This window comes from Tamandua tetradactyla, chromosome 8, assembly GCF_023851605.1.
Source record: "Tamandua tetradactyla isolate mTamTet1 chromosome 8, mTamTet1.pri, whole genome shotgun sequence".
Classification (NCBI taxonomy): Eukaryota; Metazoa; Chordata; class Mammalia; order Pilosa; family Myrmecophagidae; genus Tamandua; species Tamandua tetradactyla.
In genome coordinates, this window is record NC_135334.1 from 74,481,466 (window position 1) to 74,497,243 (window position 15,778).

Genomic DNA, 15,778 nt, shown 5'->3' on the forward strand with positions numbered 1-15,778 from the left:
GATAGACTCCATTCAACCTACTTCTGAAATTCTCCAGCTCCAGTGTAGGACAGAGGTTCTTAACCTGGGTTTCTTGCATAGGCTCCAGGGACCTCGAATCCCTGAATCTATAGGCATTATTTGAGGTGTAAGTGTAAATATACATTTCTCTGCAGAGAGGGTCCATAACTTTCATCAAATTCTCAAAGAGATGTATGACCCAGAAAATGTTAAGGACTACCAATAGCAGAAAGATCCCTGGGTTGGGAATTCCAATCCCAGTTCTGTCACTGTCTCCCTATGTGACTCCTTTCTGGGCCTTAGTTTTCCCATCTGTGTGGTAAGAGTGCTGGCCTTAGGGTCCCTTTGGATTCTTCCTGCTCCACAAATGCTCTTCGAACCCATGTCATTATATGGTCTCCTTGGTACTTCACCTAATCATTTAGAGCCAAATCTGGCCTCTCACCCTAATTAGAGCGCAGCTTTAGGTGCCTGGACGCAGTATCCTTTATTCTTGAAAGAGAGCTCCTACTTTGGCACCCACTTTAAATCCCTTCTTATTTCCCAATGCTAATTTCTCTAATCTTAACGAACACCCAATCAAATACTTGTTAAGCTGGACTAGGGAAGCCATCGCCCTCTCCCATCTTTCTTCCCAGAGTGCTCTGACCCTTCTCCATCCCACCTCCTATCAGGTTCATGTTCATCCTCATGATCATCCTGACTGCCTTCCTCTGTGGGCTCAACAACATCTACGTGCCCTACCAGGAGACAGAGCGGCTGGGCAAGTATGATGGGGCAGAAGCAGGACAGGTGGGTGGGAATCTGGGACTTTGCAGCATGGATCCTTAGTGTTGACCTCTTCCTCCTTCCCTTCTTCACTTATGCACTCAAGAATTATCTTGTTTGTTCATTACCTAATTGATTCACTGTGCCACTCACTCTTCCCTCAAATTTTTTATTTTGAAAATTTTCAATCCTATGAAAAAGTTAAAAGAATAGTACAATGAACATCTATAGACCTTTCAGCTAGATTCACCAATTGTTAATAGTTTGCCACATCTGTTTGATTTATTGTTTTATTCATGTTTTTTCTGAAATATTAAAATAAGTTGCAACCATGACATTTCTTTACATAGTTCAGCATATCACCTAAGAGCATGACTACACAAAATATATAACATCAATAATATAATATTCTGAATTACTATATAGTTTTTATTCAAATTTCCCCAATTGCCCAAAATAAGTCTTTATAGCATTTTTTAAACCCAAGATTCAATCAAGGATCATTCACTGCATTTTATTGCCATATCTCTTTTATCTCTGTTACTCGAACACTCTTCCTACCTTTTCTTTCATGATAATTAGCTTTTTTGAAGAATGCAGTCAAAGTTGTCTTATAGAAAGTGTTTCACAGTTTGGATTTGTCTATTTACTTTTGATTAGATTCAACATAAGCAATTATGGCAAGTACATAACCTAGTTGATGATAAGTATTTTCCATTTCAAAACATCAGGAAAGGCGGGCCATGGTGGCTCTGTAAAGATAAATTTTCCCCTTTTAGTAATGCAGAGAAATGTTGAGAGTGTATAATTAGCCTGCTGCCTTGCAGCCTTTCACCTAATGGCTTTAACATGCATAGATTAGCTTTACATGAATCAGTTATTAGTGGTGGTTTCAAAATTGTGATTTTCTACCTCTTTCATTCCTTTTACATTTATTGACTGGCATTATTTCTATAAAGAAGTACTTTATTCTCCCTTCTTCTTTTTTGAATATCTCTATGGAGTTAGTTTTTTAAGTATAATAACCCATTACTGTCATTATTACTTTTATGCTCAAATTGCCCTAATATGTGGCAAATTAATTTTCATGTTTGCTTATTCCCTTATTCAGCATTCATCCATCCATTCATTCACTTTTTATTTTTGTTTTTGCGGGGGGGGGGGGGGGGGGGGTGGTGCCTGGTCCAGGAATCGAACCTGGGTCTCCAGCAGAGCGGGCAAGAACTCTGCCTGCTGAGACACCGTGGCCTGCCCTCCATTCATTCACTTTTATTCTTTATTTATTTTGAAATAATTTCAAGTTTACAAGACAATTGCAGAAAGCATACATACAGTGAACTCCAACATACCCTGCCCAGATACCCAGTTTTAACATTCTGGCACATTTGCCTCTTTTGCTGTCTCTCTCTCTCTCCCTGTCTCTCTCTCTCTCTCTCTTTTTCTCTCTCTCATTATCTTCAAAACATTCAAGAGTAGGTTCTATACGTTGCACTCCTTGAATATTTCATACTTCCATATATATTTCCTAAAATCAAGGATATTCATTTATGTAACCACCTCAAGTGCAGTTATTGCACCCACTTTTTAAATTCACTTACTTTCATAGTTATTCTTTTTTTTTAATTTGTTTAAAATTTGCATTCACACCCATTTACTAATACCTTCTTTATAGTAGATCCTAATTCCTGGCACTGGAAACACAGACGAGAGAAATGAACTGACCCCGTCTCATGGAAAAGATAGTTAATAAGCACAAATAAATGTAATTTGGGATAATAAGTGCTGTGAAAAAGGAGGGCTAATGTTGATGGTGCCTAGAGGAGGAAGCCCCTTCCTGTGTATTGGATGATTGAGGAGGGCTTCACAATGAAGGGAAAATTTGGGTTCCACCTTGAAGAATTATAGATTTTGGATAAGAGAGAAGGTATTCCAGGTGGAAAAGGGACATTACCAAAGCAGAGAGGTATATTTGGAGAATAGTCTCTAGTGGTTGGCACATGAAGAGAACTTTGGGAGAGGAGACTGGAGAGAGTAGCAGGAGCCAGGATGTGGAACTCATGAAGTTCCTACTAAGAGGTTTGGATTTCTCTCAGTAGGCTAGGGAGTTCCAAGTGGCCCTCTAAGCACTTGCCCAATCATAAATTCCTCATGAGTACAACTGTGTGATAGTTCCATTGATAGTGTTGAAGGAACCACACCTGTGCCTGTAGGTTTTGGTCAAGGATTTCTCATGATTCCAGTGCATATGGTGGTTTTATTCAGACAAGCCCCCTTACCAAGAATCCTTGTTCATGCCCTGGCTTCAGGATGTCAGCTTAAAGGAACTGAATGTCTATAGTTTATAGAGTTAAATCATGAATTTTAATAATTGTCAGGGACAGTAACTACTCATTCCATCCTGCTTCATGGCTCCTGGTGGTATCAGTCACTCCACAGTAGCAAAGACAGACTGTGTCCTCCTGGGCTGTTCATTCATTTTAAAGTTCCTTCATACTTTAGCTAAAGTATTTTTGCTGAAAATATCAGGTAGGTTGTGATGGACATTTGGACTAAGGGCAGTTAGAAGCACTTAAGGTTGACAAGAAAAATATAAACATCAGATTAGCATTTAGAAAGAACATCCTAGATGCAATGTGGAGAATAGATTAATAGTATAAGAGATATTGAGGCTAGAGACTGCTGTGAGGTTGTTGCAGTAATCTAGGCCTGAGCTGGAGCTAAGATGAAGGGAATAAGATTCACAAATAAGTACAATAGGAGGGAAAATGAGGTCAGGTCTGTGAGTGATTAACAAACATGCACGTCTTACTGCAGGGTAGGAAAGGGAGTTCAGGAAGGGCTTCCTGGAAGAGGTGGCACTGAAATTGCTACCACTGTGGTCCGTACCACCATCACCTCTCCTCAACAGTATCTTTATTGATCTCCATGCCTCCACTCTCTTACCTGCTTTCCTTCCATTCTGCTTAGCCAAAGTGGTCTTTTTAAAGGCAAATAAGAAATCTGGTTAGAACTCTTCATAGCCTTCTGTTGCTCATAGATCATGGTAAGACCTTTGCTTTTATCCTGCCAAGATCTACATGCTCTAGCTGGTCTCTACTTATCTCTCACAAGCAGTCTCCTCCTTGCTCTCTGAGACCAGCCATCCTGGCCTTCTGCCTTGGAATACTCTTCTTCACACCTCTTTCCCTTTCACTTGGTTGATTCCTACTTATTCTTGACAGCTTATCTTAAATCTTGAATCATTTCATCTTGAATGTCATTTTCTCAAAGAAACTTTCTCCAATTTCCAGATTAGGTGTTCTAGTTTGCAAGCTGCCAGAATGTGATATACCAGAAACAGAATGACTTTTAAAAAGGAAAATTTATTAAGTTGCAAGTTTACATGTTCTAGGCCATGAAAATGTCCAAATTAAAGCAAGGCCATAGAAATGTCCAATCTAAGGCATCCAGGGAAAGATACTGTAGTTCAAGAAGACTGATGATGTTCAGGGTTTCTCTCTCAACTGGAAAGGCATGTGGCAAACATGGCAACGTATGCTAGCTTTCTCTCCGGGCTTCTTGTTTATGAAACCTTCCCAGGGTCGTTTTCCTTCATCTCCAAAGGTGTCTGGCTGCATGGGCTCTCATGGCTCTTGTGGCTCTAAAGCTTTTTCCAAAATGGTTCCCTCTTAAAGGGCTCCAGTAAGCAACCCCACCTTGAATGGGTTGAGACACACCTCCAAGGAAACTATCTTATCAAAAGTTATCACCCGGGAGGCAGCAAGGGTAGCTTAGTGGTAGAATTCTCACCTGCCATGCTGGAGATCCGGGTTCGATTCCTGGACCCTGCAACTGCAAAAAAAGAAAAGAAAAAAAAAAAGTTACCACCCACAATTGGGTAAGTCACATCTCCATGGAAACAATCCAAAAGCTCCCACCCAGCAATATTGAATGAGGATTAAAGGACATGCTTTTCTGGGGTACACCACAGATTCAAACCAGCATACTTGGTCACACTGAAGTTCTATATTTCATCACATCCTGTGCTCCTTCTTCATTGCACTTAACACAGTTTTGAAATATTGATATAAATTAGTATCCATTTTGCCCCAGGAATATAAGGTCCTGGAAGATAAGGACTATGTCTGTCTTGTTTGTGACTATATCCTTAGCACCCATGGCACTACTATATACTCAATAAATATAAGTTAACTAAAAGAATAAAAGTTGGGGCTCAGAAATAGCAAATGTCATTATGTGCCATGATAGCCTAAAGGGCTTCATGGAAACAGAATACCTTTGGCTTGGTTCTGGAGGGTGAGGAGGAGTATGTCTCGGTCGGGGTCAGGCTCATTTCCACTGCCTCCTCCCTAACCTTCCTATCGCTTACTTGGCCCGGTATGCCAGTTTCAATGAAACATTCCAGTTTCTGTTCTGGACCATGTTTGGCATGGAGGAGCACAGTGTAGTAGACATGCCTCAGTTTCTGGTGCCTGAATTCGTGGGTCGGGCCCTCTACGGCATCTTTACCATCGTCATGGTCATTGTGCTGCTCAACATGCTCATCGCCATGATCACCAACTCCTTTCAGAAGATTGAGGTGAGTGAACTGATGCTGGCTTAGTCCAGGGAGAAGGAAGAAAGGGTTGAGAATAATAGGGCGCTAGAAGTCAAGACACGTGGGTTCCTGCTCTCCCTCCATTGTTGCCTTGTTTTGAGACTTTGGACAGGTTTTCCTTTGTAGGCCTCATTTTTCTTATCTATAAAATGAGGATCTTAGTAATATTATTTTACTAAGGTGTCCCATTCTGGATACCAAGTCTAGTGCTTTTTATTTCACAGTGGGGAGGGGTGTTATGAAACAGGAGGTGGAAACATGAGAAATTAGAAGGAAGGAGATGGATGGGTTAAGGTAGGCTGGAGAATAGAGTGAGCAGGAATTGGATTTCATAAGGATAAAAGATGATGGTTCTTTCCTCCAAGAAGCAAGGAAAGGGAGAGACAAAAAGTGGAATATGAGTGACAGGATGGAGATAAGTATAGGCAAGAGAAAACTAGTTGGCACATGGAAGATTAAGTGTGAAAATTTGGAAAAAGAGAATACAGACTGAGTGGGCAGGAAGACTAAGTATCAAAGTGGTTCTTGCAAAGCACCCTTCCTCCTGGCTCCTAGGATGATGCTGATGTGGAGTGGAAGTTTGCTCGCTCCAAGCTCTACTTGTCTTACTTCCGAGAGGGCCTGACACTGCCTGTACCCTTCAACATCCTGCCATCCCCCAAGGCCATATTCTACCTTCTCAGGTACCACCCACCCATCCCAGCCCCTGCCTTTGTTTTCCTGGGCCTTGTCCTCTGACTAACCCATCTAAATCTCTCAGGAAAATTTTCCGATTCATGTGCTGTTGCTGCTCCTGCTGCAAAGCCAAGAAGCCAGACTATCCCCCAATCCCCACATTTGTGAGTACTTTCTCTGCTTATTGTTGTTGTCCCTCACATCTGGTCTTCAACTGTATTGCCTATGCCATCTATTTGTCTATACATACCAACCTTGTCTGTCTTTCCAGGTGTGCTCCTAGAAAGTCTGTTCCCATTTCCTCCTATCTCATACGGCTTCCCTTTCCCTCTTCTTGGCCCTGGCCATTTCCTGAATTTCCAACCCTATTATCGATAGGCTTAAACAGAAATCCATGCCACCATTTTCCTAAGCTACCAAAACATCTTCTATTCCAGACAAGCCTTTTTTGCCCTCAAGTGGGCCAAGACATGACTGAGCATTTAAAAAAATAGTGTTAGGAAGTCAAGGGAAACTGAGACATTAGAAGCTGGTAAAGGCCTGAGAGAACCAGGTTTAAAGGGGCTCACTGGCCCTTCACTATGAACTCCCTAACCAGCGTGCCTTGGGCACTAGAGACCCAGTCTAACTGAGATCAGGATTACCACTAGATCTACAAGGGTTTCTATCACTTCCCCTTAAAACCTGTTACATGAGGATTTCTCTAAACCAGGACCTCTGGGCCAGATCTACAGGGCCACAGGCCAGCTTCAGATCTTTGAGGCCCCTTAATCCCTAGATAAGGAAGGGCTTCCCTTATCTGGTTGGTCAACAGCATGTTCAACAAACACTTACCAACACATACTTATATGAAATGTGATTCCGTCAAGGTGCTGCCAGTCTAGAGGAGCGGACAGTAGCAGGCTATAATAGTACAGGACAACAAGCCTATGGTTGAAAGAAGCACAGGGGGCTATTGGAATTCAGGGGAGAAACACCAGGCCCAGCCTAGCAATTAGGGAGCCTTCCCAGAGACATTAAAAGCAGAACAAGAATCTTGAAGGATAAGCAGAGGGTTGCTTCTTCATAAAATGGAGAAGGGAGTACTGGTCTTAGGAAACAGCATGTGCAAAAGCAGGGAGAAAGCCCGACACGTTCAAACACTAAATTCCAAAATTCCCTGTTTATACTATACCCTAGTTCCAGACTGTCCTTCATGGATACTTCTCCCACCTTCCCAAGTTTCTGACTCCAATTCTGGAATGACCACTCTTACCCCTGGCCACATCCTGGCCCTGTCTAGACTGTCTGATGCATATTTGCAGACTCACGGGTCAGGGTTGCTTCCACCCTTGGGTGAAACTCAGCTTCTTCACCTGAGATTGTATTCAGTTTCCTGGTCCTGAGCCCAGTCCTGGATAGGCAGAGTCACTGCATTTTGCCAGATCCCTCCAGATCAGCCAGCCAGAAATCTCCCAGCCCTCTATTGTATCCTCCTTTGAGGTCCCGTTCTTCCAGCTGCCCACATCACTACCTTGCTCTTTGGTGGTCCAATCAGGAGTCCCCTCACCACTTTATCCTGCATCATCAGGAAATGTCCTCTCAAAGTTCTTCCTTATTCACTGATTTAGTTTCCTCACTACTAAAGCAAATATCATGCAATGGCTTGGCTTCAACAATGGGAAAATATAGGTTCACAGTTTTGAGACTAGAAGTCCAAGTCAAAGTATCATAAAGGCAAAGCTATCTTCATGAAGGCTGGCGTTGTGGGGCCAGCTGCCAGTGATCTTTGGTTCTTGGCTCCTCTGTCACATGGCAATGTACATGGTGGCCTCTCCTTTTCTTGTGGGTTCAGTTGGCTTTCAGCTTCTGCCTGCTCCTTCTATGGCTTTTTTTTTTTTTTTTTTTTTTTTTTTTGCTCTCTCTCTATGAGCTCCCCTATAAGGCCTTCAGTAATAGGATTAAGACCCATACTGGGCCACATATTATCTGATGCAACTTTATCAAAAGGTCCTATTTACAAAGGTTCACATCCACAGGAATGGATTAAGTTTAAGAACATGTTTTTCCTTTGGGTACATAGCTCCAAATCATCACATTTACACAAGAAAAATACTTTATACACTCTGTAGCTGGAAAAGGACCCATCATTTGCTCTCATAATACTGTTTGTTTCATCTATTTGAATCTCATTTCTCCTTTAAAAATATTTAGTAAGTTGTTTTGCGTTTTTATATTATGAAAGTAAATATGCTAAATACAAATTATTTTGACAGGAGATAAAGCCATATAAAAATAATTATTTCTTTAGAATTTGAAAGAACCCATATTCAATGCCAGGCACTGTACCACCCTGAGAAGTAGCTATTATTACTTTCTCTATTTTTAATTTGAAGATACTCAAGCTTAGAGAGTTAAATAGCTTGCCTGAGACACACAATTGCTGAGTAACTGAGCTGAGATTTGAACCCATGCTTTCCATGTCCAGTGATCTGCGTGTTGCACCTTTGCTATCTCTCTGTATCATCTGCCCTACCTGCCAGCCTGGTACTGTCCTGAGTTCTAAAACTAGACCCAAAATCAATCATTCTAATTTGCATGGTGATTTCCATCTCATATGCAAGAGAAGATCCATGCAAATGCATCCCTAGCTCTACCCCTCTGTGGAATTTGAAGGGCAAGATTAGCCTGGGCTAAACTCAACCCAAGAAAACCAAGTTTAGGTCACTGACAGCAAAGGAAGTTCAACTCTCTCTTGCACAACCTATTTCTGCCCAAGCCATCTTCCAGTCCCCAGCCCTACCACCCACCCCCTGGTCCTCTTGCAGTTGACCTTTTCACAACTTTTGTCTCCCTATCCTTCCCCCTTCCAGGGCTATGTTATGAAATGGGTACAGACCAGGATCTAGGCCTGTGGCCTCCAAGGACAAAAAGTACACAAGCTCTGCTTCAGTTCTTTAGCGCCTGGGGCTATAAATGTGCGAGTCTCACCTTCCTGTCTTCCCATCCCAGGCGAATCCCGGGACAGGGGCAGGGACTGGGGATGGGGAACAAGGATCCTACCGCCTCCGTGTCATCAAGGCCTTGGTCCAGCGCTACATCGAGACAGCCAAGCGTGAATTTGAGGAGACCCGTCGTAAAGGTTAGTTTCCCCACTCCACAAATTTCTCTCATTCTTGTTCCTTGCTCAGCTGGGTTAAATGCTCCACAGCCTGCTTTTATATGTGGCCCCATCCTACCCTGCCCTTAGAAGTCACAATCTGTACATTGTGGGTTTTTGCACTCCTTCCTGCTGACCCATTCAAACATTTATTCCACTAATTTCATTTAACCCCTTCTTTCTGCCCTCATCTCCTTATATATTCATTTATTTTCTCACTTGCTTCCTTACCCATTGACTCATTCACTTAAGTCATTATTTACACATTCACTCATTCAGCCAATATCCAGGCCCTGTGGGCAGGGATGAAGGGAGAATTGCATAGAGCAGGGATATATGGAAAACCTTCAGTCCAGTGAGGAAGATAACCCATCATATTAGGCAGGAAGTGCTTAGCTCAGAGAGGCAAAGTGGAAGCTCAAAGAAGGGAAAAAGCCTATTATTTTGAAAAGATCTTGGGAAGGTAGAAGGATAGAGTACGAGCGTTGGGGAAGGAATTTGAACTGAGCTCTGAAGAATGGGTATGAGCTGGACAGATATAGATCAGGGAGAGACTGATAGGGTGCGTGTACAAATCTCTACCTATTAAAAACTTCCCCCTGCCATGACTTCTGGTCCCTTTCCTGGTCCACAAGACTTTCCTTCTTTATATCTTCTAGTCTCACCTTCCCCCTCCCCACATTCATGGGCCTCAGACTGTCTGCCCACCTGAACCCCAGTCCACAAACCAGTCCCTCATCCCCTCTAGGTCTTTTCCCTCGGGACTCCCAAACAGTATTGTTAGAGGTGGAAGTGGTATAGAACAGGCTCATCTCTGAGAGCTCACTCGCTAATCTTCATCTCAGACCTAGGTAACAGACTGACAGAGCTGACCAAGACCGTATCTCGATTGCAAAGTGAGGTGGCTGGTATGCGGCGGACTCTGGCTGAGGAAAGGACACCCCAACCCCCTGATGGCGCCAGCATCCTCAGTCGCTACATCACCCGAGTGCGCAACAGCTTCCAGAACCTGGGACCCCCCATCCCTGAGACCCCAGAGCTAATAGTGCCAGGGATTGTGGGGACCCAGGTATCTTCAGATACTGCACCACAAGATCCTGGAGGGGCTAGGACTCCAGCCTCTGAGGCGTCTGGCCCCTCCTCTCCAGCTCATGTGCTAGTGCACAGGGAGCAGGAAGCAGAGGGGGTTGGGGACTTGCCCCAGGAGGAAGGTTTGGGGACCAAAGAGGCATTCTGATGCATTGGAAGGGTCCTTTCTTCTGTTGTTCTGAGTAGAGAAGGTTAGATGGGTGGTGAGGGTGGTCACCATCTGGTAGGGGTCTATACTGCTTTCTTGCCTCAATGAATTTCTGTTTTGAATGTCAGGTGCCTCCAGGGTATGTAAGAATCTTAGCTCTTAATGTTTTGAGATTTGCCACCCCACCCCTATAAAAATATTGACCCTTGTGGGAGCAGAGCTGAGAAAATTGTTTGCTCTGGGGTCCTAGAAATCTTGGGCTTATGATTTGACTTGGGTTTCTCAAATGATTTAGGGCAAAGAGTTATGGACTGGGAGGCAGGAGGCCTGGCTTCAATACTATACCTCTTCCTTCCTTAGCCCTGCATTCCTTATCTGACAAATAGGACTGAGGAATCCACCTGTCCTCCTTTCTGCTTTCAGGGTTGTTGTGAGGAATCTATGGCTGTAGCGCTTCTGACTTTGCAAGTTAGTGAATGACAGGCGTTTGTACAGGGGCGGGGTATTTGTAAGAGGGACAAAGAGGTTATTCTTTCTACTTCCTCAGTCCCCAACTCTGGCAAGGTCAGAGCAGGACAGACAGTCCAGTCTCATGGAATAAACCAATCATGAAATTTGATGTTTCCACATGCAACACTGTTTTAATCAAGTGACCATCATACTCTTGCTTTCCCCAGAAGTCCTCACCACTATGGTGGGGGTCCTTCTACCCTACTATAGCCTCAGGTCCCCTCACATCCTGGCCTTAAGGAGACAGCATCTGTGGCTAGGGCTGGAACCATGCTTTTCTTTCTTGAGGCTGTTTGACATCTGTCTTCTTCACATGAAGGTCATCAGGTCCTGGGACTCCTGAATGGCAGGCATTGAACCTTCAGGGCCCAGCACCTGAGAGCTGGAAACCCCCTGGGGCCAAAAGAAGGGTCTTTCAGGAGAGCAGAGAAAAGACCTCCTTGGAAGGTGATTCTGGCTGCTCCCCTGCTGGAGAGAAAGGGAAAAAAGTTGAAGGGGTGGTAAGGCCAGGGAGAGTCGAAACAGCTGAGGGAGGGGGCAGGAGGGTGACTTACTTGTTAGGAACATACAGCCCCACCTCTTCTCCCCTGAAATAGACAGCACGGTGAGGTCTCCAGGTAGACAAACCCTCATACCCCAAACTTCCCTAGCATAGGCCATTCTTCCTCTCGATACATCTTTCCCTTCATGTAAATGCAAACTTCCGACTTCCCTTCCTCGTCCATCTCCCAGGAAATCTTCCCAGATTTTCCACCCATCCCTGCTCCCAACCAAGCCACAGTCACTCCTCCTTCTGTCCTCCACCTCAGGACTTAGAACAGCACATTGGTGTCTTGTCAGCCTCCTGAAATCCAGGACCTATTGAGTTCTGAAGCCGTTCTCCAGATTTTTTCCTCTGCTTGTTAACATCTTTGACCAGGTTCTTTTGAGGCTAAGGTCACATGAAGGAAAAGCCCTCTTAGGCTTAACAATCCAAAGTTAGACTGAGTAGTAGATGGAGCCTTTTGAGAACATCTGCAGAATCATCTGAGAATACTCACAGATCCAGAAAACACTCATAGGACCTCCTAAGAGCTAAGAGAACCTGAGTCATAGAGGACAATAACTCACAAAGGACAGAGGGCTCACTTTTAGCCCTCAACTTTTCCATTAACCAACTAGGTCTCCCTGAAAGCCCTGGGGATTGTGTAGGAACATCCTGGCTTATTTCACCCACCCTGCTATGCCTGCTACCCCCATGCACAGCTCACCACCTAGATAGGCGCAGTTAAAGTGGCTGCAGGTCTGATTATAGCTCCAGAGATTGACTAGGCTTCGGGGTCCATCCTGGGAGAATCTGGTGACCAAGAACACTTCATGGGGAGGGATCAGCACCTCACGCTCCTCGGGAAAGACAGACAGGGCTTGGATAGGGGCCCCAAAGCAAGTCCTTAGAGAGAAGAGGGTGGCATTACCAAATCTGCGGGCCACTGCCTCATCCAGGGAGCTGGAGGCAAACTGGCCCAAGCGTACAGAGTCCCCCAGCCTCTTGGGTTCGAAGCGAAGGCTGCCCACACCTCGGAACACCACCTCGCCAGGTTTCCTGCTGCAGCCCCTGCTGCCCTGAAGCAGTTGCAGGGCCCGGGTCAGGTAGAAATGCAGGGCCTTGAAGGGAAAGTGCCTCATGTAGAGCTCCCGGGAGCCACCACCCGTCCTCACAGCCTGGTTCAGCTCCCAGAACAAGGTGTTAGATGAGTTGGTGTAGACCAGGATGGCCACTCCATGCTGAGCCTGGAAACCAGGGGGCAGGGTGAGCCCTCGACGCCTGTGCTCCCAGGCCCCCTGGGCTGCCTCCCAGGACTCCCGCAGTAGAGCATGGTGGGCCATCTCCTCCTTTAGCAGGGAGGCTGCCTTCTCCTCCATCTCCTCTGAGCAGCCCACATAGGCATCATCGAAGGTATCTGGAGCCAAGCCCAGGGGCAAGATGGGAACAGCCTGGGCCTATGGAGTAAGGAAGAGAGGAGCCACGCAGGAATAGGTAAGAGTTCAGAGCACTGGACAGGGGTCCTGGTGGCAGTCCAGTTCAGAAACATACAATCTTATTTCTGTGTGCAATTATCTACTGTATGAAATTTAGATAGGGCCCAAGAAGAAGAGGCTTAAACAACACAGATTTTGGAGTAAGACAGACATTTATTCAAATCCTCATTTTACCACCTACTACCTGTGGGATCTTATAGGATCTGGACCTATTACTTAGGGATACTTTCAACCTCATAGGGTTGTTGTAAGGATTAACGTGTAGATCTTCCCTTCTGTACAGCCTAAAAGGGGTCATCTTGTCATTAGAGAGGTTCCTGCATTTGGGGGGAGATGGGGCTAGATAGTCTTCAAGGGCTTTTCTGGCCATGAGATTCAGCCTGTAGATGATATCCAAATACACAGCTAATGCCCAGTTACCTCCCACCCCTAATACCCTAATCCTCTTTCCATCCTCCTCAGACTCCTTTTCCCTCTCTTCCATCAGGAAGTTCTTGCAGATGTCAGCAACTACATCAAGTTATTATCAGCTCGGACTCCTGAGTCCCCTCCTGCTTTAGAAGACCTTATCCCCAAACCTGGGGTGGAGTGGAGCTGCCAGGATTACAGTACACAGATACGCCCACAGGATTTGCCCATGTTGAACCCTGGTGGAAGGTGGGAAGTGGGGAGGAGAAAGGTGGAGGCATTCCCTAGAGAGGGATGTATGAAGGAGCATCAGTGGTGGGGACTCTGGGAGAGGGAATAGGAACTTGGGGCTCCCTGCAGGAGTGAAGGTTCCTGAGAGGAAGATGATTAAGAGGAGTGGGAGAGAGTTTGAAGGGGTCAGCCACCCATTTCACCCCCTCAGGGTCTGCCTTCCAGTCCCCTTTATGACAAGGGTTTTAGTTCCCTACAATTACCTGCCAGAGGGTGTAGAGGCCCAGGCAGCTGAGAGCGATAAGCAGAAATGCCTTCATCATCCCTAGGGGAAGACACAGGAGGGTGAGATCCGAGGGACTTTAGAACCAGAGGTCATGGAGTCCTGACATTGATGGGTGGGGGTGGGGGGCGGTGTGAGGGGGTCCCTGCTCCAGGACCTGGGCCCCAGGCGGAGTGTGGGCGGGGAGTGTGGGGCCTGGACTTTATTGTTCCCCAGCACAACGCGAGGGGCCTCCCCCAGACTCCCGGCGCCCCCAGATAATGAACATGGAGACATAATTGGGCTCCGTCTGGAGAGGGGCAGGAGCGGGTGACCAATAACCCACCTGTAGGTCACGGAAGCGGAGAGCAAGAAGGAGCAGTGATGGTTCCGGGCAATCGGGGGCTCAGTCTGGGCTGGCGTTGCGCTGTCCCCAGAGTACGGCTGATACACAAAGTCCGGGTGGCTAACTATAGCCCCCGCCGCAGTAATCGGACACCGCCCGCCGTTACCCTACAACAGACACAGAGGTGGGGGCAGCGGGAGCGGCCGGGAAAGGGGCTTAGGGGCATTAACTTCTCTTCCCAAGGACGGCAGGTTCTTTCTTTAGGACCCTCTTTGGCCCCAGGCAAGCCAGAAGAGTGGGAGGAGACTTGTAAGACGTGGTCTCTCCCTCAAGTGGGTCCTGAGCGGGCCAGGTCCCGGCTCCCCCGGGCCAGGGAGTCCCGTGAGGGCCCCGCCCGCCGACCCTCGCTGATTTGCCTGCAGTTTGCATATAACCCTTGTCACGAGAGTGAGCAAATAAGCAGCCCCCTTCCCCCTCTCTAAAGTTGGACCAGATGCTGAGCTTCTTGACTCATATCCTTCTCACTCAGACCCTTTTTCTCTGGGCGGCTCAGACTCGGGTGACCCTATGTTTATAAACATTTGCCTTTGCTTTCACTTTCTCTAAGTTTTTCTATAAATAATCTGGCTCTGAATTTTGAATGCACAGTTAAATGTGATGGGAGAATGCGGCAGTTGGGGAATCAGTAAGTGCTTCTGGAAAAGGCTTTCTAAAAGCCTGATGGTTGATTGAACATAAGTACATGGAACCTTGAGTAGGGCATAAGATTCTGTAGGTTTGTCCAGAGCGATGTCTCAGTAAATCCCAGAGTGATTTGAACAGTGAATAAAAATGTATTTGCAAAGTCCCTTTGGGGGAATGGTGAGAAAGGGGGGAAATCCAACTTCCCCAAGTAGAGAATTCTTGATATTCTCACAAGCAGTGTGGACAACCAAAGCAATAGGATGAGCACCAAATCTTGGGGTTTGTTCATATGAAACTTAACACCACAAAGGATAGGTCAAGCCTACTTAATATTAGGCCTAAGAGTCACCCCCAAGAGAACCTCTTTGTTTTTTTAAATAATAAATATTTTTAAATTAATTAAAAAAAATTATAGCAACATTCTTTTTTTTTAATTTTTTAATTTTATTTTTTTAAATACCAAAAAAAAACACCAAGCAAACGCAAACATTCCTATTTTGATCATTCTGTTCTACATATATAATCAGTAATTCACAATATCATCACATAGTTGCATATTCGTCATCATGATCATTTCTCAGAACATTTGCATCAATTCAGGAAAAGAAATAAAAAGACAACAGAAAAAAATGCATACATACCATACCCCTTACCCCTCCCTTTCATTGATCACTAGCATTTTAATCTACTAAATTTGTTTTAACATTTGTCCCCCTATTATTTATTTTTATTCCATATGTTTTACTCGTCTGTTGATAAGGTAGATAAAAGGAGCATCAGACACAAGATTGTCACAGTCACATTGTGAAAGCTATATCATTATACAATCATCTTCAAGAAATATGGCTACTGGAACACAGCTCTACCTTTTCAGGCAGTTCCCTCCAGCCTCTTTGTTATGG

General features: G+C 45.2%; 2 protein-coding genes across 10 annotated transcripts in view; one reads left to right on the forward strand and one right to left on the reverse strand.

Moving 5' to 3' along the window:
• Positions 1–11,884, forward strand: part of XNDC1N (XRCC1 N-terminal domain containing 1, N-terminal like) — a 65,217-nt gene extending 53,333 nt beyond the window's left edge. Inside the window, 6 exon segments of the mRNA XM_077113739.1 lie at positions 675–767; positions 5,155–5,347; positions 5,921–6,048; positions 6,126–6,204; positions 9,032–9,161; positions 10,025–11,884. Coding sequence (XP_076969854.1) covers positions 675–767; positions 5,155–5,347; positions 5,921–6,048; positions 6,126–6,204; positions 9,032–9,161; positions 10,025–10,416 — 1,015 coding nt within the window. The 3' untranslated portion in view covers positions 10,417–11,884.
• On the reverse strand, positions 11,039–14,730 carry ART5 (ADP-ribosyltransferase 5). Of its 9 annotated transcripts, none has more exons than XM_077113721.1 (5): positions 14,193–14,730; positions 13,848–13,909; positions 12,177–12,696; positions 11,481–11,513; positions 11,039–11,394 (listed from the first exon to the last, which is right to left on the reverse strand). In XM_077113721.1, exons 2-5 carry the CDS (start codon positions 13,905–13,907, stop codon positions 11,342–11,344), a joined length of 666 nt encoding a protein of 221 aa, XP_076969836.1. In that variant the 5' UTR covers positions 13,908–13,909; positions 14,193–14,730; the 3' UTR covers positions 11,039–11,341. The 9 variants fall into 9 exon arrangements, with proteins under 9 accessions (XP_076969836.1, XP_076969832.1, XP_076969830.1 ...); XM_077113717.1 differs by having other exon boundaries at positions 11,039–11,391; positions 12,180–12,906; XM_077113715.1 differs by having other exon boundaries at positions 12,180–12,906.
• Positions 14,731–15,778: the final 1,048 nt, after the last annotated feature.